Here is a 25,353-nt window from a genome sequence, read left to right as displayed (position 1 = left end):
GGCTGCCCCCGGGCTGCCCTGGGCACCTGACGGAGGAGGAGGTACGCCCCGCTCTGCCCAGCCTGTCTCCTTATCTGTGAAATGTCAGGGTTGTACCCTGCACTCCACCCACACGGATTCTGGGGCCCCCCGAGCCCTGGGGGGCTGCTCCTGTGCCAGGTGGGGGGGCACATTGGCCTCAGGGCTACTGCATGCGTGAGCACGTGTCTGCAGGTGGCTGGGGCACCTGCCTGTGTAATGGGGGACCTGGCCAAGTTGGGGGCAGGCTCCCTAGAGAGGGCATGGGGTGCCCGGGCCTGCGACGGAGGTGCAGTGGGGAGGCTGTGTTCTGCTCCGTGGGAGCCTGCAGGTGAGGGAGAGACGTTGCCTCCCCTCCCCCACCCACCCCCCATCCTGAGTCTCCCCTCCCCTCACGCTTCCGATTTTCCTGGAAGCTCCTGCTAAACCACAGCCTCGGCCTCCGATGAGCCCCCACCCTGCTGTCCCCCCACTCCCACTGCCCAGGCAACCCACAACTGCCTGTCACGGGCTGACCCTGTGCGGTGGGGGGCCTGTGAGCCCCTTTGTGTGCCGGGGGAGGTGGGGGGAACCATCTGCGCCAGGGCCATGGGAGGGAGTGTGGGTGGGCTGCCTTCATGTGTGGCCCCAACTTTGCATCCAGCCTGGGCGTGAGGCAGGGCCGGTGCCCGTCTCCAGTGGCCCTTGTACCTGTGGGCCCAGCCCTGAGTCATCGGGAGGGGCTGGTGACCCCTGGCCCTGGGAGGGGAGAGTCCCATCCACCCTGTACCAGCCCGGATGTCGGGGGCACACAGGGTGGCAGGAGGCTCAGGGACTCCCCACTCAGGCACCTGGGGACCCCAGGCAGGCGCCCAGCTGTCCTCTGGGTGGTGGTGGGTCAGCCGCGACCCTCCTCCCCTGCTCTGTGGCCGTGAGTGCCCACGGGTGGAGGGACCCGGCTCTGCAGGCAGCCTCGCAGGTGGTGGCCGGGTTCCCAGGTCAGAGGCTGCGTGTGTGTTTCTGCCTCCCCACATCCCGCCTGCCCAGACCCCTTTGCTGACGGGTCACAAAGCAGCAGGTGAGCTTTCCCGGGCCAGGTCCTGCATGGGTCCCCCTGCCCTGCGCGTAACCTCATGAGCTGGGAAGGCTAGAGTCTCGCTGGGCTGCTGCCCTGTCCAGGAGTGGCTGGTGGTCGAGGCCTCCGATCACCCCAGTTTGGTTCAGAGGCCACGACAGGCTCTGTTGTTATCAGGGATCTCTCCCAGGGGTGCTGGGGGGGAGCCTGAATGGTGCCAGGGATCAGTCTGGACTCAGCCACCAGCCGGGCAGTGCCTCAGCCCCTGGACACCCCCAGGCCATCTCAGTAGATTCCTTCCTGTTGTAAATGCAAAACTGGGCACAGGTGGCCGAATGCAGGAGCCCGCCTGCCCTGAAAGGTCCCTGGGATGGGGCAGGGCCGCGATGTACCACAGAGACAAGTCCAGCCTGTTTGACTTGGGGACTTGGCGTGTGACTCAGCAGGGGAGCCCGGGGCGCAGCAGCTCCAGGAGGAACCCCCCGCTCTGGAAAGACCCCAAGTATCCCATTAGCTGGAGAACCAACATTAGACAGTCTGGGGGACCCCGTCTGCCGTGGAGACAGGCACCCCCACAGTCGTGCCTGTGCTGTCCCCAGCTGTCCAAGGGGCCAAGTAGGGGGCTGGGGCTCCCTAGTTTGACCCCAGCACTTAATGCCCCCCCAGCAGCACCCCACCAGTGTGGCTGGGGATCACTGACCCCTGTGCACGAGGCGGCCCGGAGGTTCGGGTGTGGCCTTGCATCCCATCCCGGATCCCCGGGTGGTTCTGATGTGTCCTGACATGACTGTGACACTGTCATTTACAGCATTCTCCCCTTCCCCACTCCCCCTCAGCTGGGGGGTGCCCTGAGGGCCTTGTGGTGTCAGGACTGAATCCAGGTCAGCCACGTGCAGGGCAAGTGCTCCAGTACCAACTGGACCATCTCTCCGGCCTCCTGGGGCCGCTGCAGGCCGCAGTCAGCGTGTCCTTGAGGGTCTGATGGTTCAGTTGCTCTTCCCCTCCTGCTTGGGTCTAGCCGTGTTGGGGACCATCTGAGCGCTACTGGCAGTGCTCCGGGATCACCGCGATAGTGTCTGGAGGTGCTATGTAGTACAAGGGATTGAGTTCGGGGCTTCCAAGCACTCTCGCTGGCGTTAACTTGCAGGGGTGTGTGTGTGTGTGAGAGAGAGAGGAGAGAGCGAGATTGAATTCAGGGCTTTCAGGCACTCTCGCTCGCATTCACTTGCAGGTGTGTGTGTGTGCGTGTGTGTGTGTGTGTGTGTGTGTGCGCGCACGCGTGCGTGACCGAGTGAGGTTGAGTCACACCCAGCAGTGTCCAGGGGTCACTCTTGGTAGGGGCTGAGGGGCCAGGCCCTGCAGTGGGAGTGAGGTGAGTGCAGGCCTGTGTTCCTGCTGTCCAGCATTTACTCCTGTAGCCAAGTGCCCAGGGCTGAGTCCGTGCTTTTAAGTCCCAAGCTGTGTGGCTGCTCAGTTTCCGGGTGAGGAAATGCGGCTGTTTGAAACACTCTTTCCTAAGTTCGCTTACAGTTCAGGGTGTCTCCAGAGCTGGGTTCGGCCTGGCGCATTTCCATCACCCCAGAAATCCCCCTTCTCCCTGAGTCCTGCCCTGGCTCCGTCCTGGCGGGGGCAGGCATGCTGTCTCTGTCCCTGCTGCTGTTAGTCACTGGGGGCATGGCGGTGGGACAGGTCCCGAGCCCTCTGGGGCGTGGACGATTGTCCAAATATTTGCTAGGGAGAGTGCTTTGGGCGATGCCTGGCCGGAGCATAGGCAGCCAAAGGGAACCTATTCTATTTGTCTCTGATCTTTATTTAATGGGGGGTGACGCACCCAGCCGTGCTCAAGGGTTCCTCCTGGCTCTGCTGGAGAGTGACCCGACAGTGCTTGGGAGACTTGGCACCAGGGGTTGTACAGGGCCAGCCGCGTGCAAGGCAACCCCCAGAGCCCCTGGGCTCTCTCCCTGGTCCCCAAACTGCAGTGCCATCCCTGCCAACCTCAGGGCTTGCCAGGATATCTGGGTGTGTTGGCTGAGGTGGCTCAGGAGCTGAGGACACTGGTTGCTCCACTGCGTGTGACTGTGTCATTAATTCCTGTTCTCTTCCCCTCCCGCAGCGACTTCCTCCCTCGAGGTTCAGGAATCGTCACCCGACGCCCACTCATCTTGCAGCTCATCTTCTCAAAAACAGGTATGGCCTGACGCGGACTGCAGGACCTGGGGCCGCCGCGCGGGCCGTGTCGGGCCGGAATTGGCACATTCGCACCCCTTGCTGTGTCACCCCGCTCAGCCCCCCGCGGGGAGACCCAGCTTTTAGAGAATGGGCCTCCTCCCTGTCGGGGTCTTTCCCTCCCCAGGCCTCAGCCACAGTGCCCCTCGCTGATTTCTGTTACTTCCGCGGGAATCGAACGTGCCTGGATGCGTCCCAAGGTTTTGGCAGCCCCTAGCGCTGGAGCTAGTGGGGGAGAGGGTGACTTCGGCAGAGCAAGATTTTCAGACTAGCCGAGAAGGGGACGAGAAGGGTCAACGTCCGGCTCGCTCGCGACCTGCATTTGACAGCGAGGTTCAGCCAAGTACCTGGGTCCCAGAGGTGTAAGCCCCGCCCCTACTAGATTTCTGGCTCCGCCCAAGCACTGGGCGGGGCTTAGCTGGAGGGGCGGTGGCGCGCGGCTCCGGGCTAAAGGACTAGGGATTGGTTTTAGAGCTGCTCCCCTGGACACTGCCCAGTCATAGGCTAGGAATCAGCCAATGAGCTGCCCCACTCAGGTTTCGCGTCCAATCAGCGTGCTGAGCCGGCAGGTGTCAGATGTTGGAGGAATTGAGTCCCCTTCAAGCTTGGCCCAGCCTGCTGCCAGTTTCGAGTAGGTTGTGGGGAGCCTGGTGGGAATCTGTGATTATTGAGAGTGATGTTGCCAGATTCCTGCCACTGAAACCTGCCCTGGTGGGTGGGCACTGGTAACCCAGACTGCCCACTTGCCAGCCCCACTGGGCCCCCCTTCTGGGCCCCTGGGAGGAACTGCTGCTCCCGGCCCGTTTCCTGTCTGGCCAGCGTAGATAATAATAGCATCACCCGGGGCTGGAGCGATAGTACAGCCATCGGGTTCAATTCCTGCACCCCATGTGGTCCCCTGAGCACAGAGCCAGTGTAAGCCCTGAGCACGGCCCGTCCCGTGGCCTTGGGCATCCGCCAGGTCATTCCACTGGAAGTGGGCTCCCCCTTTTCCAGTGCCTGGAACAAACCTGCCCCGGTGCTGGCTGCCAGCCTTTGGGGAGCTGCCTGCTAGGAGAAAGGGGGTGGGGACCGGCTTCAAACATGAGAGGATCGGGGCTGGAGCGTTTGCCTTGCACACGGCCAACCCGGGTTCGATTCTCAGCATCGCATATGGTCCCCCAAGCACCACCAAAGAGTAATTCCTGAGCGCATGAGCCAGGAGTAACCCCTGTTCCTGTGCATCGCTGGGTGTGAACAAAAAAGAAAAAAAATGAGAGGGTCACCGTCAGGACATGGGGGGCTCAACTCCCCCATCCAGCGGTGACTGCGTGTCCCCTTCCAGAGTGGTCCCTACCACCTGCCAGCTACTCTGTGGGGGTCATGAGGAGATGTGGGATGAGGCCAGGAGGGCCCTATGTACCTTCCCTCCACTCCCCAGGGCATGGGGGTGAGGAACAGGAGGGAAAATGGGTGAGGGGAGGGCGCCCCCTTCCCAGCAGTGTGGGGCATATGAACTGCCTGCACCCAGTGTGGCCTGGGGAAGAACTGAAATTCAGGGCAGGAAAGAAGCAGGTGACAGCGGGGTGGAGGCAGTGCTTCAGTCGTGTCCGACTTCCCCCCATTCTCGGTTTACAGGAGGGCTGATGGCGCTGGGCAGGGGGATTTGTCTTGCACGGAGGTGGTTTCAGATCCCTGAAAACCAGAGCAGGGATCTGAGACTTTGCGGGTGAAGCCACATGCCACACAGGTGGGGCAAGACAGCCCCGGGGGTGGGGGTATTGTTTGGGACCACACCCATAGCCTCACAGCCTCACACATGCAAGGTGACCACTGTCCCCTACACCCTGGAGAATCATCTAAGACCCTCTGGGGTGGCCAGAGAGAGAAAGGAGTTTGCTCTGTACGTGGCCAGCCCAGGTTTGATCTCCAGCACCCCATGGGTCCCCTGAACCCAGGCGAGAGTGATCCCTGAACACAGAGCCAGGAGTCAGCCCCGAGCACTGCTGGTGTGGCTGAAAAAAATTTAAGTCCTCTCGGTGGTTTCGTTTTCGGTGCACCTTGAGCCCTGGCACTCAGGGTTGCTTCTGTGGTGCGTGGGGGACCCCATGGTGCGGAGTTTGCGCCCCAGGCTTGTGCTGCATGGACTTGGCCATCCCTCTCACCCAGTTGCAGGGGCAGGCCAGGACCCAAATAGAGGCGGCCAGCAGTGAGGGGGCAGGCCTGGTGGGTTCCCCGAGTCAGGTGGGTGTTCTCTGGGCCTGCTCGCCTGTGTGCGCGCACAGAGGGAAGGAGGCTGCCCGTGAGGCTGGGGCCTCAGTGGGGGCGGGGAGGGGGCCACAGGGCACAGGGTCCTTTCACACCAGCCAGATTCACTGGGCCCCACCTGCTTGGGATACCCAGGAGTCAGGGTGGGCTGCAGTCCGGGAAGGCTCTTTGGAGGAGGCAGCTGGCAGGCGGCCAAGAGCAAGGAGGGTCGGCCATGTGACCCCAAGCCCTTTCCTGAGCTCCATTCCTCTTGCAGGGGCTTCCCAGCGCCAAGAGCCCCAGAGACTTTCTGTGGGGGCCTAGTTCCACTTTGGGAGGTGCCCGCAGAAACAGCATTTCTGCTGAGGGCCAGAGCTTGACTGTCCTTGGGAACTGGGTCAGCTGATGTGGGGGCGGGGCCGCAGCCTCCGGGCCTGGGGCTGCCTGTGGGAGAAGACAGAGCGCCTGAACTCCAGTGCCCGGCCCCCCTGTGCTCCTCGCCCGTTTCCTCCTGACCTCTGCGGGCCAGGTCATGCGCGTGGGGGGTGATGGCCTGGCGCACCACCCCCTCCAGCCTCGGCGGAGGTTCCCCAGCCGCTGGGAGCCCGCCAGGACGGCGATGCCCAGCTTCCTCGGAAAGAAGGCAGGTGACCGCTGTACACAGCCAGAACTGGCGCTGTGTGCCAACCCTGCTTCTCTGCTGCATGCCGGGCACGGTCTTCAAACCCAGACGCTGTCCCCGTGACTGTGCCCACACATGCATGCCTGGGACTGCCCGGGGTTGTCCTGAGCCAGCGTTTTTGTTTGCTTTGGGGCCATACCTGGCAGTGCTTAGGGGTTACTCCTGGCAGTACTCGGGGGACCATATGGGAGGCCAGGGATCAAAGCCTCATTGGCCACCTGCAAGCCGAGTGTCCTCCCCCCCTGTCCTGTCGCTCTGTGCCCGCCACACCCACCCCCAGCCAGTTTTGCTTTGGTTTGAACCGGGGGTGAGGGTGACACCAACCCCTCTTCCAGGGGGTTTTGTTTGTTTTGTTTTGGGGCCTGTATCTGGTGGTGCTCAGGGTTTGCTCAAGAGATAAACGTGGAGTCTGGAGTCTGTGTTGCTTCTGTGGCATCACAGACTAGATCACAGGGACACTTTTGAGTCCACTAGTGTTGATTCTGTGGCTCCCTGTGACCCTGAGGTGCTGGCTGAGGTGCGTCCCTGCCCCCAGCATGCATTTGTTTCTTACCTCCCGGATCTAGGGAGTCATTTCCACTCTGACCCCGCACCTGCCCCCCCAGCCCAGCCCCACCTCCTGCCTCATGCTGACCCCCACCCCCTCGCTTCCCTTCTAGAATATGCCGAGTTTTTGCACTGCAAGTCCAAAAAGTTCACAGACTTCGATGAGGTGCGGCAGGAGATCGAGGCAGAGACCGACAGGGTGACGGGGACCAACAAAGGCATCTCCCCGGTGCCCATCAACCTGCGGGTCTACTCTCCACATGGTAAGCGTGTCCCCTGCACCCCAGCCCCTACTTCTACCCCTAGGCCTCCGGATGGGCCCCAGGAACTAACTGTGTGACCAGGGCCAGGGTTAGGGGTTGAAACACCCTTTGGAAATGGGTGGGGCCCCTCCCAGCCAGCATTGCTTTCCCCAGAGCCGTGGGCAGCCGCTGGGGAATATTCCAGCAAGCCCTTCACTCCTTTATCTGCGAGGCTGCACAGTCTATTTGGGGGACTAGAGAGATTGCCTTGCACGCAGCTCGGGTCCCCGGGCCCGCCAGGAGTGGTTCCTGAGTGCAGAGCCAGGAGTCAGCCCTGAGCCCAGCCTGGTATGACCCCAAAGCTAAAATGGATGGATGGATGGATGGATGGATGGAAGGAACTGTCCCTGGATTCTCCCCAGAGTCTGGGAGAACAAGGATCTTTGGGAGATTGTGGATTAAAAGGCAGACTGGAGAGAAAGCCTCTCGTCTGGCCCCCAGTCCCCAACCCCTCAGTCCTTGGGAATGGGTCGTGTCTTGGGGACCTTTGAATGAGGACGTGGCCATGTGTGCCACCCCCCCTGGCTCCCCCAGACTCTGAGCCCCCTCTCCGGTCGCCCTCCCAGTGTTGAACCTGACCCTCATCGACCTCCCGGGCATCACCAAGGTGCCTGTGGGGGACCAGCCCCCTGACATCGAGTACCAGATCAAGGACATGATCCTGCAGTTCATCAGCCGGGAGAGCAGCCTCATCCTGGCCGTCACCCCTGCCAACATGGACCTGGCTAACTCAGATGCCCTCAAGCTGGCCAAGGAGGTGGACCCCCAAGGTGAGCCTCAGTGCCGCGGTGACCCCTACTGGCTGCCGTTAGGGCAGGGCTGAAGCAGGGTTCTAGGCTCCAGGTTCCACATGGAACTCGGGTTTCCGGGTGAAAGGTAACCCCGGAAACAGCCGCTGCTGCCACCCGACAGGTGCAGGTTTGGCTCACAGCTCCCCCAGCCTCGCCTGTGAGCCAGATCCGGTGTCCGGCACGTCCTCGGCTCTGCACCCACTGGTCGCCCTGGGCTCATCCCCATGACTGACTGGGCAGCGGCCTCTGCCCAGGCAGGGGCTCCACTGCCCTTGTTGGCCATGAGGGCAGAGAGAGTCCAGCAGGTGACGTCTGGGCTTGGCCCAGGACTCCAGCCAGAAATTGGAGCGGGGTGGGGGGCGAAGGGGGCCCGGGTGACCAGCGGCAGCCTCTGACCTTGGGGTTCTTTCAGGCCTGCGGACCATTGGCGTCATCACTAAGCTTGACCTGATGGACGAAGGCACCGATGCCAGGGACGTGCTGGAGAACAAGCTGCTGCCCTTGAGACGAGGTGGGCGGGTGTGGGCCCAGAGGGGCAATCCCGGCCAGTTGGGTTTCGACCATAGACCGACGCCCGCGCCTGCCTTTTTGCTGTCCTGCAGTCGCTGTCTCTCACCACCTCATTCCCCCTCTCTCAGCATCCCGGGAAACCCCTGTGCCACGCTGCCTGCGTGCATTTTCACTTGTGCACGTGTGCACGTTAGATAGGGGAGGTCCTGGGAGACGTGCCTTGCCTGCAGGAGGAGGGCTCTGATCTCCAGCACTGCCTGTGGCCCCCCAGTGCTCCTCTAAGAATTATCCTGGGATGAGCCTCTGAGAAGCACCCAGTGTGACCCTCAGGCCACAGGAGAGGGACGGCGAGAGTTGCCCGCATCACAGGGCTGGCACCGGGGCACAGCCTGCGCCCTCAGCCCCACCGCTAATAGTCCCGTGTAAATCACACCCTCCCGACGGCCCACTGCACCCCACTGTGCCCCCACAAGGCCTGACCAGGGCTCACACTGTGTTGTGTGGGGATTCTACAGTGAAGTGAGCTGGGGCGAAGGCACTTCTAGAAAATTCAGATTGCAGACGGCTTAGGGTTCAGTCCTTTAAAGGGAGGGTGTTTGCCTACCTGGCCAGCCTAGGTTTGATCCTTGGTGTCCCATTGGGGCTCCCTGAGCCCCATCAAGAGCACAGAGCCAGGAGTCTTCCCTGAGCACTGCTGGGTGTGGGCCAAGGACAAAAACTGAAAAAAAGAAAAGGAAAGGAACATCTCCTGGGGCTGAAGTGATAGCCCAGAGGGTGGGGCGTTAGCCTTGCACATGGTCGACCTGGGTTTGATTCCCATATGGTCCCCCGAGCACCGCCAGGAGTGGTTACTGAGTGCAGAGCCAGGAGTAACCCCTGAGCATCTCTGGGTGTGACCCAAAAAGCAAAAAAAATAAAAAAGAAAGAAAGAAAAATTCCTATAGTCTCCGAGGCCTGCCTCTGGCCCGGGTGTGTCTACTGCTTTGAGTCACCCTGCCCTGGGCCAGGGCCTGGCTGTTGGCTCCCTTAGTGAACGTTACCTGCCCTGGGGGTGCTGTCCTCCTCCCCTGGGGGTCTCTGCCACAATCACAGGGACTGCCCCGTGAGCACTGCCACGCCCATCACTCCCTGCTTCTGTTCCTGCAGGCTACATCGGTGTCGTGAACCGCAGCCAGAAGGATATCGAGGGCAAAAAGGACATCCGCGCCGCGCTCGCAGCTGAGCGCAAGTTCTTCCTCTCGCACCCGGCCTACCGGCACATGGCGGACCGCATGGGCACCCCGCACTTGCAGAAGACCCTCAATCAGGTGTGGGCTGTGGGCGCCCGGGTGGGAGAGCCGGAGTCTCAGCGGAACAGGACCCCTCCAGCCTGACTCGGGATTGTTGCCGAGAGGGTGCTGATGCTGTCTGGGTGCCCAGGATCGCACTTGGGACCTTGGGCGTGCCCGGCCTGCACGTTGGTCCTCTGGGTCATGCCCATACCACATCTGCCATCACTGCTGGTCACTTGTGTGTCTGCTCAGTGGCATTCCTGCAGATTCACCACAGGCGGTGACCTGGGCCGTAGGTGTCTGGCCCAGAGCAGAGCCGGGTGGTGATGGCACCTGGCAGTAGCCAGGCAAGGAGGACTTTAGACCTGAACCTCCAGAGTCCAAAGCCCAGCTCTGCCTGTCACCCAGCAGCCTCCGGGCCCAGCGGTGGCGCTTCCGCCCTCCTGGCCTCCGTATTTTTCCTAATGGCTGATCCATTCAAAGCGCTCAGAGATGAACCCAGCAGACGTGGGTGACGGCATGCCATTCCAGCTTGGGGTTAAATTGGGGCGTGTTGTGTGCCAAACGGGTGCTCGTGGCCCTGTGGGTAACAGCCTGTCCCCAAGTGACGATTGTTCTCATTTTGCACAGATATGGGTTGCTCATCACTGACCTCTGTCCGTGAGTTCAGAGGAACTCTGGGGACCCCCTCACCCTGCTGATCCTCAGCAGTGTTCCATTGCAGGGTCGGGTCACGCTCCCAAGACTGCCCTCCCTCCCCACCATTTTCTCTCCCGGCCCAGTATTTTCTGGGGTGATCTCCACCCCATGGATCTCAGCGGCCTGAGCACATGGCAGCTGCTGGTGACGTCATTCCGCATCATGCCGCAGGGTGATGTGGCCACCACTTAGTTGGAAGTGCTGCCACCGGCGCCACCCCGGTGGCCCTGCCCCCAGCCCTGGTTCCGGGATGACCCAGGGCCTCCTGTTGTCCTCTCTGGAGCCTGTGGTTCTGGGGGAGCAGGGCCCCCACCCCCATCCCTGAGAGGGCAACTGCTGTGGGGGGGGTGCAGGATGAGTCGTTGGGGATGTCGGCGCCAGGAGAAGAAAGGGGGGTTCAAGGCAGGCGTCTGCAGAGCACAGGAGGGAAGTGTGGGGAGGCCCTTTGGCCAGACCGGAAGTGGGGTCAGTGGACCGGACGTGGGTCAGCCTGACTGAGACGTGCAGCTGGGGAGGGAAGTAAAACTTCATGGCAGGTGGCAGGGCCTCTTCTGAGCCAGCTGGCCCCTGGGGCCCGGCTTCAGTTCCTGGTGCTTCCTGGGAGTTGTCATTCCCCCCCCCCCCCCGCCCCCACCTTCGGCCTGCCACGTCTCCTCAGGAGAACTGGTGCTGGAGGATCTAGGAGGCACCGGGAGATGTGGGTGACCTGTCCTGCACAGACGCCCCCACTCCATCCACCCCCATCTGTGTGCTGACCTTCAGCCCCTTACACCCCTCCACCCGCCGCCGAGTGGCCCCCAGAGAAGATGCGCCCCGTCTGGATGGATGTGCCTTCCCCGTCTGGCTCTGGGGTGCAGGCAGCAGAATCAGCATCAGGCGCCCAGAAGCAGGGTGGTCTGCAGCTGCTGGGCGGGTGGGGAGGGGTTGCCACACTGACCCTTGACCTCTGGCCTAACACCCCCCCCTCCCCCGCAGCAACTCACCAACCACATCCGGGAATCGCTGCCTGCTCTGCGCAGCAAACTGCAGAGCCAGCTGCTGTCGCTGGAGAAGGAGGTGGAGGAGTACAAGAACTTCCGGCCGGACGACCCCACACGCAAGACCAAAGCCCTGCTCCAGTGAGTGTCTCGCACCCCGCAGGCCCCCTCCCCCAGCACCCCTGCAGGCCTGACCCAGCCCTGCCGCACAGACGGGAAGAAAGCCCAGAGTTTGGGCATAAAGAGCCCCCAGGGCCCTGAGGGCAGGAAGAGGAGGACGAGGAGGAGGGCCTTTTGCCCTGAGGCAGAGCCCCCCTCCACTAGGCAGCAAGGGACAAGTCTGGTTTTGGGTGCTTGCAGGTGCCCTCTGGTGGCCATCTGGGGAGGGTAGAGGCAGAGCCTGGTCAGGAGGTTGGGGTCGGGTCAGGAGGTACTCAGTGGGCCACAAGCCGCGAAATCCATCCAGACCGGAGCATCAAGGTCTTAGGCCTGCCAAGTGTTCCTGGGGGCTGTCACTGGCTCCACCCACCCCCCCACCCCGCCCCTGCTCTCTGAGCAACACTGGGGAACCCCAGTGAAGTGAAGGAGTAAAAGTTAAAAGGCACAAGCTCGTGGACAGAGGAGCCGTCTCAACCCAAACACTTCATGTTTTGTTATGCTGGGGATGGGGTTGTTGGGGCCACACCCTGGTACCCCAGCGGTGCTCAGGGGACTGTATGCTGGGGCAGGGATGAGACCAGGGGGAGCAGCCTGCAGGGCAGGACAGGCGAGACAGGCACTCTTCCAGCCCAGGAGCATCATCCATCCCAGCCCTGCCAGTCCCTCTGTGCCGATGGAAAGCCAAGGCCGAGGGCATCTCCCCGCCTAGCACCCAGCAGGCGGCTTCCTGCCAGAGCTCCACCTTGCACCCCCAGCCTCCAAAACCCAAGAGTAGGAAGTGGAGGCCACCCCTCACGGGGAGATGTCCACTGGGGCGTCCGGTGGGGGCAGCAGGCACCGAGCAGGGGCGGGGGGGAGTGCTTCAGCCTGCAGGGAGCACAGAGGCGGCTCCCAGCGAGGCACATGCCCCTCCCCGCAGGATGGTCCAGCAGTTCGGGGTGGACTTTGAGAAGCGGATCGAGGGCTCCGGAGACCAAGTGGACACGCTGGAGCTGTCCGGGGGTGCCCGCATCAACCGCATCTTCCACGAGCGCTTCCCCTTTGAGCTGGTGAAGGTATGAAGGTACCACGGGGGGGGGGGGTGGCATCAGAGGGAGGGGACTGTGCCCTCGGGTCTCCCGCAGCCTAGCAGGTGCTTCCCCGCCCCTCCAAAACCCAGAGAAGAAAGTTGAGACCACTGGGTCCAGGGCTGTAGTACGGCAGGGAAGGTGTGAGCCTTGCACACGGCCCAACCCTCAGGGGCCCCCAAGCTCCAGGAGTAACCCCTGAGCATCACCAGGTGTGGCCCAAAATCAAAAGCCAGAAAACTGGCCCCATGAAAGGCCAGAGTGATAGTATAGCGAGAGGAGTGTTGGCCTTGCTCACGGCCAACCCGGGTTCAATTCCCGGCACCCCCTATCGTGCCCTGAGCTTCACCAGGAGTGATTCCTGAGTGCAGAGCCAGGAGTAAGCTCTGAGCACTTCCAAATGTGACACCCTCCCCCCCAAAAAAACAAACACTGACCAAGTATGACCCCAAAAAAACTGACCACGTGAAAGTTGGTGGCCAGAGTGATGGTACCATGGAAAGGGTTTCCTTGAGCATCACTGGGTGTGGCCTAAAAACAACGGCCAAAACCCCTAACACTGAGCACAGAGGCTGTGACGGGGCGGCCCTATCTACCCCCCGGGTGTCTCGGAACCAGCCCAGAGCACGGTTCTGACCCGAGGGCTGCTTTGACCCGCGTGTGGCTGGGCGGCCCGTCCCCGCCACTGTGAGCGTCTCCACCCGCAGATGGAGTTTGACGAGAAGGACCTGAGACGGGAGATCAGCTACGCCATCAAGAACATCCACGGAGTCAGGCAAGTGGTCCCCGCTCCCCGGGGCCGTGGGGTCCTCGGGGGTCCCCGGGCCCTCCCCTCCGCAGTTGCTGATGGGGCTTTTGTTTCTCTCCGACCGCCCTGCCCTGCCCCCGGGTCTGGCCGGGCTCTAGGACGGGGCTCTTCACCCCGGACTTGGCGTTCGAGGCCATCGTGAAAAAGCAGGTGGTGAAGCTGAGAGAGCCGTGTGTGAAATGCGTGGACCTGGTCATCCAGGAGCTAATCAGTACAGTTAGGCAGTGCGCCAGGAAGGTAGCGCACCCGAGGGCCGCGGGGGTTGGCACCAGGCTCCCGGGGGCCCACTGTGGCCCGCGGCCTGCCCTGCGACCTCCGTGTCATGCCTGGCATCCTTTGTCAGAGGCCGCGGCAGGCAGGGTCCCCGGGTGCCCTGGTCCCAAGCCTGGCATGTGTCTGATGGACTCGGGGTTCCGTTCGCTGTCGCTTGGCTTGCCTTCTGGGGAGCAGAGAGGGATCCCGCGTCAGTTGCTGGAGGCTCCCGGCGGTGCCAGCCCTGAGGCGAGCCAAGGACCGCCCCAGGTGTGTCCCTGAGCCTCTGTGCTCCCCTGGCGCAAGGGCCCAGCAGCTGAGGCGGGGGTCTGGCCTGCACTTGCACGGCTGTCCTGGCTGTGGCGGCTGCGGTGATGGTGGCGGGACCTGGGGGACACTTTCGCTTGGTCCTTCTGTGGCAGTCTGCAAAGCCCCCATTTGCTTCTTAAGCTTCTTCGACCGGAAACGAAAGAAGTAAAGGGAGGGCGATGGCCGGGGCAGAGGGCCAGGCAAGGCCGGAGCCGCACGCGGTGCATGCGGAAACTTGGACTCCTGAGTACCTCCGGGCACCGCCCCAGGAACCAACGGGGAAACATTGGAAGCCCGGACAGGGCAAAGGCGAGCGTGGCCCAGCGCGTGTCTACTGCAGGCTTCCTGGGCCTCGAGCACTCGGGTGCCCCGTGCGACCGGGCCCAGGAGATCCGAAGCAGCTTTCGGGCAAATGTGGGTGCAGGCTCCTTCCTCTGTGCATGCCACTAACCGGCGGATTCTCCTCTTTCTCTCTCTCTCTCTCTCTCCTCTTTCTGTCGCCTGCCGTCCTGCGTGTGGCCTGCACTGTCCCTGGGGTTCTTTCCGCCTCGTCCTGCCCGTCTGTCCTCCGCATGACCCAGGACGGGGCTCTTCACCCCCGACATGGCCTTTGAAGCCATTGTGAAAAAACAGATCGTAAAGCTCAAAGAGCCCAGCTTGAAGTGTGTGGACCTCGTGGTCTCAGAGCTGGCCACGGTCATTAAAAGGTGTGCCGAGAAGGTACGGCAGGCCTGACTCACTCTTCCTCAGTCGCCCCCACCCCCAGCCCTGTCCCTCTGGCTCTGTCCATCCCTTGGGGAACCCGCAGGGAAGGCAGGATAGACATTAGTAGGTGACCTTATTAGTTTCCCAAGCAGATGTGGAGTAGATGGCCCCGGGCACGCTGTCCCTGGCCCCCACCCTCTCACCCGCATTCCCGAGGCATTCCTGGGCCCCTGATGCATTCCCGAGGCCCCTGGTGGATTCAGGTTGGCAGTTTCCGGCAGTTGCTCGGCCCGCGGGCTCCCCCGTGAGTCCATTTTGGGAATTGCTGCAGCTGGCAGGAGACCTGAGAGCCCCTTCCAGATCCTAGTCCCCCTTCCTAGGGGCTGGCCCGCAGATGCTGCCCCGCACCCACCACCCCGAGGGAGGGAGGGAGGGAGGGAGGGAGGGAGGGAGGGGGCGGCCACACGCTCTGTCACTTCCACCTCTGATGGCCTCTGCTCCTGCCTGGGCGCGCCCTCTCAGGGCCCATCACCCCCCAGCGGCCCCTCCTCCACTCAGGAGCTGGCGTGGGGACTCGGTGGGCCCCCCTGCACCTGGCCACGCCCTGCCCCTGGCTTTCTCTGTGTGGTGCATGCTGCTCCCCCCGCCCCGGGGGCCCCGCCGACGCCCCCTCTGCTCTCCCCCAGCTCAGCTCCTACCCCCGGTTGCGAGAGGAGACAGAGCGAATCGTCACCACCTATATCCGGGAACGGGAGGGGAGAACCAAGGACCAGGTAAGGGGGCGCCCCGCCCCTGGGTGCTGGGTGCTGACACACACACACGCCCCCTCCCGTGTCTCCCCTCCCCGATTCCCATCCTCCGTGCGGACCTGTGCTCATCCCCCCACCCTCGGGACGGCCCCCCTACGCAGGGGTCTGTGGGAGCTGGGCCACACGCATGTGTTCCCAGAAGCTTTTGGGGTACTCTGCCTGTCCCCTGCCGTGCTGAGCCTGGGGCTCAGCCGTGAGGCCCCGGGCAGGGATGGGGTCCCTATGCCCTCGAGGAGGCTGGAGGCTCCCGCGCTTCTGTCCTGGAAGCTAGAGCGGAACTGCAGCTTCCACCTGCTGCCACTCGTGCACACACAGGTCCTGTAGAGGCTCCAAAGTGGGTCCCCCGACACAGCATACCCCCCTGCCCATTTCTAGCAGTCCCAGCCTCACGCCTCTGCCTGTCTCTTCCGGGGGGAGGGGAGGGGTTCTGACAGATTTTTTTTCTGTACCTTCCCCTCCCCCCCCAAAAGCTGCAGAGAGGGTGCAGGACGGGCTGGCAGCCAGCGCCCCCTGCTGGCGGGTGTGGGAAGTGCTCCAGCCTGGCCCTGTCAGCACCACCTGTCATCATGCCCCCCACCTTGTGTCCCCCCCCCCCCAGATTCTGCTTCTGATTGACATCGAGCAGTCGTATATCAATACGAACCATGAGGATTTCATTGGATTTGCCAAGTATGTACTTTCTAGGGCAGTGGAGGGGGGCCCTGGCGGCCAGGGCCGGGGGTGGGGTGGGGGTACGCAGGATATCCTGGGGGACCCAAGGACTCCGGAGAGTATCTGAAAGGTGTATCCTGGCCCGAAGGCAGTCGCATCCCCACCGTACCCCCCAGGAAAGGCTGGTAGCTGGGCCAGAGCTGGGGGCTCTGGGACCCTCGTGGCCAGCGTGGACTCCTGGTGTGGCAGAGCTTCTGCCCACCAGGGCCGTTGCTGGCAGTTTGGAGCTGGAGCCCTGGGGGCCCAGGGGGCAGTCTGGGCAGTCTGTAGCTGTGGGGGCAGGTGTCCAGCGTTCTCTCTGGAGGAGGGGCCGTCTCAGAGCCCTGTCTCGAGCCAGCAGAGTCACCAAGTGACATGGGAGCGCGTTTGAGGTGCCCAACTGGGCTGATTGGCAGTGACGGGTGGGGGCGGGGAGGGAGGGGGAGATAGAGGCGTGGGTTGAAGGGAAGGGGCAGTGGAAGGGCGGGTGGAAGAACGGACGGAGCGGGACAGCGTGGGTGAGGAGGTGGACGGGAGATGGTGGTGGGCAGGTAGCCGTGTAGATGGACCGAGAGCGGTCGGCGGGTGGCTGGGAGAGCGGGTGAAGCATGAGCAGATGGCCAGGCTGATGGGGGGTCTCTGGAGTGGGTGGGTGAAGGGAGTTGGGGAGGTGGGTGAGGCACGACCAGAAGCCCCTCTGGGCACCCAGAGGCCCAGGTGTGCGGGCTGCAGTCACTGTCCCGGGCCGCTGTCCTCCTGGCCCACCAGTCGCTCTCGTGTCCCTTCTCACTCTGTCCTGTTTTCCCTCTGGCCACTCTCCTCCCTCTGGACTCGGGGCTGCCCACTCCCCCAGCTGTTACTATACTGAGCAGCTGGTGACCGGGTGGGTATCGCCTGCGCTGGGCCGCCTCCCTGGGGAGCATGCCGGGACGGGGCTGGTGCAGGCCTGGCCTGGCCCTGGGGGCCACCAGCCAGGCTGGGGTTAGCCATGGGCAGGGGGCAGGAAGGTGACGGAGGAGGGCAGTGAGGGGCTTAAGCAGAGCCCTGCCAGCCAAGGACACGAGGGCACCCCAGGAGCCGGGGGAAGAGTCGGGGTCGCGCCCCCATCCCTGTCAGAAGATCCTGACATGTGAGGCCGAGCGCACATGGGTGGCCCAGCGGGCTCCTCACTGGCACCCAGCCGTCACCTTGCCTGGTGCATGCGTGGTGTGCGCGTGGGTGGGTGGCTGCGTGAGTGTGCATAGGGGGTGTGTACGTGTGTGAGTATATCCACGTGTGAGTGTATGCACGGGTCAGTGCATGAGTGCAGCCAGGCGTGGGTGTGTGGGTACGTGCAGTCGTGTGAGTGCATGAAGTGGTGAGTGCATGTGCGAGTATGCGAGTGCGTACGTATGTGTGCTTGTACATGTATAAGTGCATGTGTATGTGTGCTTGTGCATGTGCGTGCGTGTGTGTGCGCAAGTATGCAAGTGTGCTTGTACATGTGTGAGTGCATGTGTGTGTGTGCTTGTACATGTGAATGCATGCATATGTGTGCTTGTGCATCTGAGTGCGTGTGGGGGGGGTGCGTATGGGGGCCCCGCTGGCTCTGCTGCTCCCTCAGGGCCCAGGCTTCCCACGCTTGGCTGCTTTGTGGCTGGTGCTCTCCAGGCCCCAGACTAACCCGACCTAACCCGGTGATTACACCCCGAACAGGACAGGCCATTGGCCGGACGCAGAATAGCGTCCTGGTCTGGCCGGCAAAGATGGACGCAGTGAAAGGACCATCCTGCTGGTCCTAGTGACCTCCTGGGACCCCCGCCCTGCTCAGAGCTCCGCGGCCCCAGAATAGCTGGGTCTGGGGGGCCTCAGTGCCGGGTCTAAAAGCCCCCCCCGCCCCGTCCTCTTCGGGCTGTGCTTCGTGTATGCTGGGGGGTGGCGTGTGTGGGGAGGGGTTTCTGTTCCTTCTGTCTGTAACTGCTCGCTCCCACCTCCCCGTGTGAAGTATGCAGCCCCCCGGGCACCCCACGAGTCTCCCTGTGTTTGGTTTCAGCGCCCAGCAGAGGAGCACGCAGCTGAACAAGAAGAGGGCCATCCCCAACCAGGTACGCGGGGGCCCCCCTGTCCCCACCCCCACACCCCCACCCTCCACTTCCGGTGGGCAGTGAAGACTCAGGGCCTCGGGCCTGTTCCCGCCCCCTGGAGCCCTGCCTGCCCTCCAGTGCCCTCAGCTGGGCCTCGACTTAGCCCAGTCCCCTTGGGGGGGCTAACGGGCCTTTCAGGGGCCAGGGGGATCCCATGACTGATGTGAGCCCCCCAAAAGAGACCCTGGTGCCCATCCCACCCGCTTTTGAACCCGAGAGAACTGGTACCTTTGTGCTTTGGGGGTTTTCTCTTTTGGGAAAAGTAGGGTTCCCCGAGCCCACGTCTCCTCCAGGTCCTCAGTTCCCTGCTTCGAGGGTCATCCAAGCCCGCATCTCAGCCGGGCATTTCCCCTCCCCTGCTTCTCTGAATTTGGAGGGCGGGGGGCTCTGCTGTGTATCTTGCACGACTGTAGAACTTTCTGGAAAGAGAGGACGTAACCATTTGCATGATTGTGCGCTTTGTGGGTAATCCGAACATTGTTGCTTTTTTGTGTTGGGAGATGATGATGGGTTAAATCTTAACACTGTGAATGTAATTAATAGCATGTAATTTTTTTTTTCTTTTGCTGTTTTCCCTGCTCCCCTCTCCATTTCTGCTTCTTCCTCCTCTGTCATTTACCACAACCCTAACTTTGCATTTTCAAAGGGGGAGATCCTGGTAAGTACCCGCTTAGCTGGTAGTGAGCCCTAGAGTCTCGTGCTGGTGGGCCCGCCCCGCCCCCCCAGCCCCCTCGATGCTCTCTCCCCACCCCCAGAATTAACTGCAGCGCACACAGGCCGCTGACCCCTGGCCCCTGCCCCTGACTGAAAGGCTGGCCCTGACCTGACCCCCCACACACACACACAGTTGCCCCTTGGACACTTACCATCATGCCTTGTGTCCTGGTGACCTGGTGGCCAACCCTGGCCTTGGCTGCCCCTTTCCTCCATCCATCGTCCCCACCTGTCCTGTCCACTGCGGCTCCTGCCGCGGCCTGGCCAGGCAGTAGGAGTCCATCTGTCCTGGTGCCTGCCCCCCGCCCACCATGTGGTCACTGCACCAGGGACTGGGGTTGCCCACGTCTGCCTCTTCGGCCTGACCAGTCCATCGTGGCAGTCTCCATCCTTCAGACATTTCTGCCCCAGCCCAAACCCTTCATTGGTGTTCAGGCCACACCCCCCAGCACCCCCAATCTGCAGGTTGCTCAGTCCCGGGTGCCTGGCCTCGCCCCATGTCTCCACCCAGGGGTGCCCCCTGCACCCCCCCCCGCCCCCGCACTCAGGCCTTGTCCTGAGGAGCCTCGACTCTGACTCCACCGGTGCAGCCTCCCCTCACTGTCCCCATAAGCACCCCCCAAACCCCCAGAGAACTGGAACATCTCAGCAAACGAGGCACCTGCGCCCCGAGAGTTCTCACTCTCTTCCTCCACACTCCGTGCCCCGCCCCGAAATAAAGCCCAGCCCGGCATGTGGGTAGCTGGGCCCCAAGGCCTCGTGGGGGTCAGGGACCCCAGCCCTGCTGCCCTTGCCTGCCCACCCACCCGCCACCCCTGGGCCCCGACCGCCCCTCCCAGACTCCCAGCTCTGCCGCTTGACCCTCAGCCCCAGGGGGCTTGGGGACAGGTGCCCGTTGCAGGCGTGCCCCCCCCCCAACGCTACAGCCCTGCTGCTGCTAACCTGGCTCGTGGGGAGCCCCCCACGCTCCCAGCTGTCTGGGGGCTGGGGGGGCAGCTCAGGCGGGCGTGGTCTTTGGAGAGGGTCATCTGGGGGTCTGGGTACCAAGGCCTCAAGCCATACGCTCTTCCTCGGGAGTGGGCATCCGGGGTCAAGTGAGGCTGTCCCAGGGGGCCCCCAAAGATGGCCCCTGCTTCCCCGCTCGGCCTGGCACCTCGCTGCCTCACCCTGCTGGGCCTGCCTGCATGCCACTTGCTCCTGGGGACGCATTTCCCACCCCGCCTGCCTGCCCTTCCCAGTCAGGTGACGGCCCCCCCTGCCCATCCCGTCAGGAGGCTCTAAGGGGGATCCTGTTCTCTGGGTGCAGGTGCTGGGCTGTGCCAGGCCCCTGGGCGCCCCTCCTGCTGTGCCCACACAGTGCCCCTGCTCTGTGCACGCCTGCGGGGTCTCCCCGGCCCGGTGCCCTGCCCTGGCCTCGGGGGCTCCTGGCTCCCACGGGCCTTGCTGTGGGGCGTGGGTGCTGGGCATGCCGCTGGGAACGGGACTGGGGGGCTCGCGCTGCCCCCCGCTGAGCCCCTCTTCCCCCTCCAGGTGATCCGCCGCGGCTGGCTGACCATCAACAACATCAGCCTCATGAAGGGCGGCTCCAAGGAGTACTGGTTCGTGCTCACGGCCGAGTCGCTGTCCTGGTACAAGGACGAGGAGGTGAGGGCGGGCGGGCACGCAGGCGCGCTCCCCATCCACCTGTTCATTCACGGACCCACTCCTGCACCCGTTCATCCATTCCCTCCCTCACATCCGTTAATTCCTCCCTTCACTCCATCTCATCACCCATTCCTACCTCCCTTGGCCCCGCCTTCTCCCTTCTCTGTTCCTTCTCCCCCACCCCCCACCCTTGCTCCTGGGCTCTCTGACTGGTCGGGGAGAGCTCTGGGCGGCGCCGTGCCCGGGGCATCAGGAAGAGTATGGGTACACCCCCTGCCGACGACTGCCTCCCTCCACCAAAAAATGAGGGACATGTACAGAGATCAGGAACTTCGCCCGACTTGAGGGCATAGTCAGGGACCCTCAGGGGTCACCACTGTGGGCGGGGCCGTCTGCCATCTACAGGCCCACACGGGTCAGACTCTGCCTCAGTTTCCCCATCCGAGAAGTAGGCCTGGCTGGCGTCCAGGGCACTGACCAGCTGACAGTGTGTGGGACTTTCGGGAGGTGCCCGCTCACAGGCTGGGCCTGGTGGCCTGGGAGCAGAGCCCGTCCCTTGACGCCACTGGGGAGGGGGTTCTCTCCTGGGTACTGCCCAGGACACCCATGGGCTGTGTGGGGTCCACACTCCACCTCCCCCTGCAGAAGGGGTCAGGATGGGGAGAGGGGGGCGTGCAGGCTCCTCTGGGCAGCCCCGCCCCACCCTGGCCAGACCCAGACCCAGCCCTGCAGGGGGAAGGGGGGAGGGTCAAGGAGAGGCCAGACCAGGCCTTGAGATGGAAATGGCCAGGTTGCACTCCTGCGTCCGGTCTGTGAGCATTTGTTGGGAGGGGAGCCACCCCTCACTTGTCCCCCACTTGGGCCAGTCCCACCAGGGGCAGCTTGACCCCCGTGGGCAGGATTCTGCCGAAACCTGCAGCTGCAGCTGAGATGGGGGGGGGGGTCACCAGGGGGCTCAGACTGCAAACGACCCCACAACCCCTGCCCCCCTGCAGGCCGCACGCTCCTCCCTCCTGGGGGGTCATTCATGTCTTTACTCAGAAGAGCTGCCCAGAGCCCCCCATCAGCCTCGCGACCCAGCCCAGCCAGGGTTCAGACTACTGTCCCCATGGGCCTGGACAGGTGGTCTGGATACAGGGCCGGCAGGGCAGTCTGATATGGCCAGGCCGGGCTGCACATCTGGAGTGACTTGCAGGAGTCCGGGGAATGGGGGTGTAGGGCAGGCAGGGGGCAGGGGTGGGTCTGGGGGCATTGGGGGTGTGGGCAGACTGCGGCTAAATGATTCCAGAGGTGGCACCCGGCCCGGCCCCTTCCGGCCTCGTGACCTGTCGAGTGCCAAGGACGGCTGAGGGGCTCCACATGCTTCTGGCCAGGCCCCCCACCCCAGCTCCAGGGGGGCTTGCTCCCTTGCATGTCTGCCTGTGGCCTCAGCCCCTCAGCACCCCATCTCCACCCTGGGAAATGGGTTGGTTTGGCCTGCCGGAGGTGGGAGGAAGAGACTTGGGTTTGGGGGTCTCGGGGCCTTGCTGATCCGCTCCCATGCCCCCAGGAGAAGGAGAAGAAGTACATGCTGCCCCTGGACAACCTGAAGATCCGCGACGTGGAAAAGGGCTTCATGTCCACCAAGCACATCTTCGCGGTCTTCAATACCGAGCAGAGGTGCGGAGGGGTGGGCCCCGCAGGCTGCCCCGCACACCACCAGCCTCGCGCCCTGCTTCTGGTCCGCATCCAGGGCACCTTGTGTCCCACGTCCCCAGCTTCCCTGCTGTCCTCCAGGAGTTTCCCCATAGTGGTGGCCACGGCCATGGCGGGCTGTGGAGGGAGGGGCTGGCCGGGAGGGGTCGTCCAGACCATGATGGGGCTCGTGGGGCCTGGTGAGGCCCCGAGTTAGATTAAGCAGACAGCAGCCTGGGGGCCCGCGGGACGTGTCCCCCCACTCCTGCGAGACTCCCACTGCCCACAGGAACGTGTACAAGGACCTGCGGCAGATCGAGCTGGCCTGCGACTCCCAGGAGGACGTGGACAGCTGGAAGGCCTCGTTTCTCCGCGCCGGTGTCTACCCCGAGAAGGACCAGGTGAGGACCCCAGGCCATGGCCACGGGCCTCCAAGTGCAGCTTGGGGGCACAGAAGGGGCGCACAGCATCGCTGTCTGGGCAGTGCCAGACCACGGACCCCACTGCCCGCTCTCTTGGGCTGCAGGACCACAGCACTGCCCCCCACCACTCCTGCTGGGCCTTTGTCCAGTCGCCCCAGGCGACCAGGGGCCCCCTGATGGCAGGGTGCTGCTTAGTAGGGCTTGGGAGAGCTGATGGGGTGCCAGGACCTCACACCAGCGTTGGCCGGGTGCCGGGCAGGTATCTTCCATCTCTCCAGACCACAGTCCCCAGAAAAACGTGGACTTTGTTGTTGGGGTTCCGGGGGTTGGACATGTATCCCCACTCCCCCGGGTGGGAAGACGCTGAGGCCCCTGGAGGCAGCCCCGCAGGAGCCCTTCGTGGGCTTTGGGTTTTATTTGGGGCCACCCCGGGCGGCGCTTAGGGGCGCTCCTGCATACAGAGCCCACACACAGCCTGCCCCAGAGGGGACCCAGCCCACACCCACTCACTGCGCCTTCCCCTGCCACAGGCTGAGAACGAGGACGGGGCGCAGGAGAACACCTTCTCCATGGACCCGCAGCTCGAGCGGCAGGTGGAGACCATCCGCAACCTGGTGGACTCGTATGTGGCCATCATCAACAAGTCCATCCGCGACCTCATGCCAAAGACCATCATGCATCTCATGATCAACAATGTGCGTGTCCAGGGGCCCCAGAGCAGCGGCGGGTGTACGCGTGCGCACACCCATGCACACACACACACCCCTGCACACGCACACACACGCACTCACACCTGCACACGCTCACACGTGCGCACACATGCTCACACGTGCACATGCACACACACAAACACGTTCACACATGTGCATACATACATGCGCACTTACACACGTTCACACATGTGCAGACACATGTGGGAGGATACCCTGACACCCAGCTGAGCGACCCTACACACCTTCCACACAGCATGGGGGACCCTGCAGGGCATGTGAGGCCTCGGAGGCTGTGGGTGCTGCCTCCTGGGGTTCTACCCGCTGACCGCCCACATCCTTGGCTGAGTGTGGATTGACCCACCCGGCTGTCTTGAGCGTGGTGGGCAGCAGACCCCGGGCCCTTTGAGCTCCCCAGCCCGCGCACAGCATCCAGATAGTGTGTATAGGGGGCAGAGGACAGGGCTGGAAGCACACGCCTGGCAGGCAGCTGTCCTGGGTTCGAACCCAGCACCACATAACGTTCCCTTCGGGACGACTGAGGGCGATCCCTGAGACAGAGCAGGAGTCAGCCCCGAGCACCTGCGGTTTGGCCCCAAAATATACAGTGCTGGCAGCAGCCCTGGGGCCAGCCTGGATGTGGCGGCACGGCCTTGACCTGCCCGCCGCCTGCTGCCCACAGACCAAGGCCTTCATCCACCACGAGCTGCTGGCCTACCTGTACTCATCAGCTGACCAGGGCAGCCTGATGGAGGAGTCGGCCGAGCAGGCGCAGCGGCGGGACGATATGCTGCGCATGTACCACGCCCTCAAGGAGGCGCTGGGCATCATCGGGGACATCAGCACCAGCACCGTGTCCACGCCCGTACCCCCACCCGTGGACGACACCTGGCTGCAGAGCTCCAGCAGCCACAGGTCCCTGCGCTGCCCCGGGAGGGCCCCGACTTCATGTGGGGGCCGGGTGTACCGTCCCCCCCCAGGCGCGTGGGGGCGGGACCCAGGGACAGGCCCCCCCACCCCCACCGGCCCCAGCCCCTACTCGCCCTCCCAGCACCTCTTTTCCTCCACAGTCCAACGCCACAGCGCCGGCCTGCAGTCACTGCGCACCCGCCCCGGCCCCCTGCTGTGAGGGGCCCCACCCCAGGGCCCCCCCTGACACCAGTGCCTGTGGGCCCGGCCGCCGCTGCCTTCTCCGCACCCCCCATCCCGGCCCGGCCCGGCCCCCGGAGCGTCTTCGCCAACAATGACCCCTTCGCGCCCCTGCCTCAGGTTCCAGCTCGCATTCCCCCCAGCATCCCCCCGGGAGTGCCCAGGTAAGGGGGGGGGCCTTCGCGGCAGCTGGGAAGGGGCCTGGGGCTTCCAGGGTCCTCTGCTTCCAGCCTCACCGCCTGTCCTTCCTCGTCTGTCTGTCCGTCCGTCCGTCCTGTCTTCTCTTCGCAGCAGGAGGCCCCCGGCCGCGCCCAGCCGGCCCACCATTATCCGCCCGGCCGAGCCCTCCCTGCTCGACTAGGCCCGCGCCCCAGCGGGCGCCCCCCGCCCTGCCCCGGCCCCCCCCCCGGCCCCCGAGGGGCCCAGCACTGACAGGCGGGGAGCTGGGGGCTGCACTTGGGGGAACCGGAGTGAGGCAAGAGGCACTGCCCCCCCGGGTGCCATCGTCCACGTGGCAGCCAGGTTGGGGGCTCCCCCGGTCGACAGCGCCTGGCCCCGGGGGGGGACCTGTACCTTGCGACCGAGTGGGCGCGCAGGTGCATCCCCTCGCAACTCCCGCCTGCGCCGTCCTTGGCCCGGCCCCAGGTGCCTTTGCTGGTACCCCCAGCCCACCCTCCTCTCCGCCCCCTCTTCTTCCCGGGCGCCCGGGGGGCTCGGGGCTGAGAGGGGCCAGAGAGCTCCGGGGAATCCCCTAAGTGCCTGCACTCTGTACCCCGAGGACGCGAATAAAGGGAAGAAGCTTCCTGTGGCGCTTGC

At 63.8% G+C, this 25,353-nt stretch overlaps 1 protein-coding gene across 9 annotated transcripts in view; it reads left to right on the top strand.

Moving 5' to 3' along the window:
- Positions 1 to 25,353, top strand: part of DNM2 (dynamin 2) — a 35,089-nt gene that overhangs the window by 9,452 nt on the left and 284 nt on the right. Inside the window, exons 2-21 of one of the 9 annotated variants that reach the window (XM_056119865.1) lie at positions 3,186 to 3,259; positions 6,866 to 7,015; positions 7,621 to 7,824; positions 8,258 to 8,356; positions 9,502 to 9,662; positions 11,301 to 11,443; positions 12,381 to 12,516; positions 13,236 to 13,303; positions 14,479 to 14,617; positions 15,289 to 15,375; positions 16,010 to 16,080; positions 16,955 to 16,984; positions 18,134 to 18,185; positions 20,469 to 20,582; positions 22,132 to 22,241; positions 22,546 to 22,657; positions 23,209 to 23,373; positions 24,071 to 24,303; positions 24,459 to 24,701; positions 24,832 to 25,345. In XM_056119865.1, the coding sequence (XP_055975840.1) occupies positions 3,186 to 3,259; positions 6,866 to 7,015; positions 7,621 to 7,824; positions 8,258 to 8,356; positions 9,502 to 9,662; positions 11,301 to 11,443; positions 12,381 to 12,516; positions 13,236 to 13,303; positions 14,479 to 14,617; positions 15,289 to 15,375; positions 16,010 to 16,080; positions 16,955 to 16,984; positions 18,134 to 18,185; positions 20,469 to 20,582; positions 22,132 to 22,241; positions 22,546 to 22,657; positions 23,209 to 23,373; positions 24,071 to 24,303; positions 24,459 to 24,701; positions 24,832 to 24,898 (2,458 nt within the window). In that variant the 3' untranslated portion in view covers positions 24,899 to 25,345. Of the gene's footprint in view, positions 1 to 3,185; positions 3,260 to 6,865; positions 7,016 to 7,620; positions 7,825 to 8,257; positions 8,357 to 9,501; positions 9,663 to 11,300; positions 11,444 to 12,380; positions 12,517 to 13,235; positions 13,304 to 13,434; positions 13,574 to 14,478; positions 14,618 to 15,288; positions 15,376 to 16,009; positions 16,081 to 16,954; positions 16,985 to 18,133; positions 18,186 to 20,468; positions 20,583 to 22,131; positions 22,242 to 22,545; positions 22,658 to 23,208; positions 23,374 to 24,070; positions 24,304 to 24,458; positions 24,702 to 24,828; positions 25,346 to 25,353 lie in introns of those variants that run through there. The other 8 variants (XM_056119864.1, XM_056119863.1, XM_056119868.1 and 5 more) reach the window with 8 other exon arrangements.

The sequence above is a fragment of the Sorex fumeus genome, unplaced genomic scaffold (assembly GCF_029834395.1).
Source record: "Sorex fumeus unplaced genomic scaffold, SorFum_2.1 ptg000041l, whole genome shotgun sequence".
In the NCBI taxonomy this organism is placed as follows: domain Eukaryota; kingdom Metazoa; phylum Chordata; class Mammalia; order Eulipotyphla; family Soricidae; genus Sorex; species Sorex fumeus.
This window is presented reverse-complemented; position numbering and strand designations above follow the sequence as displayed.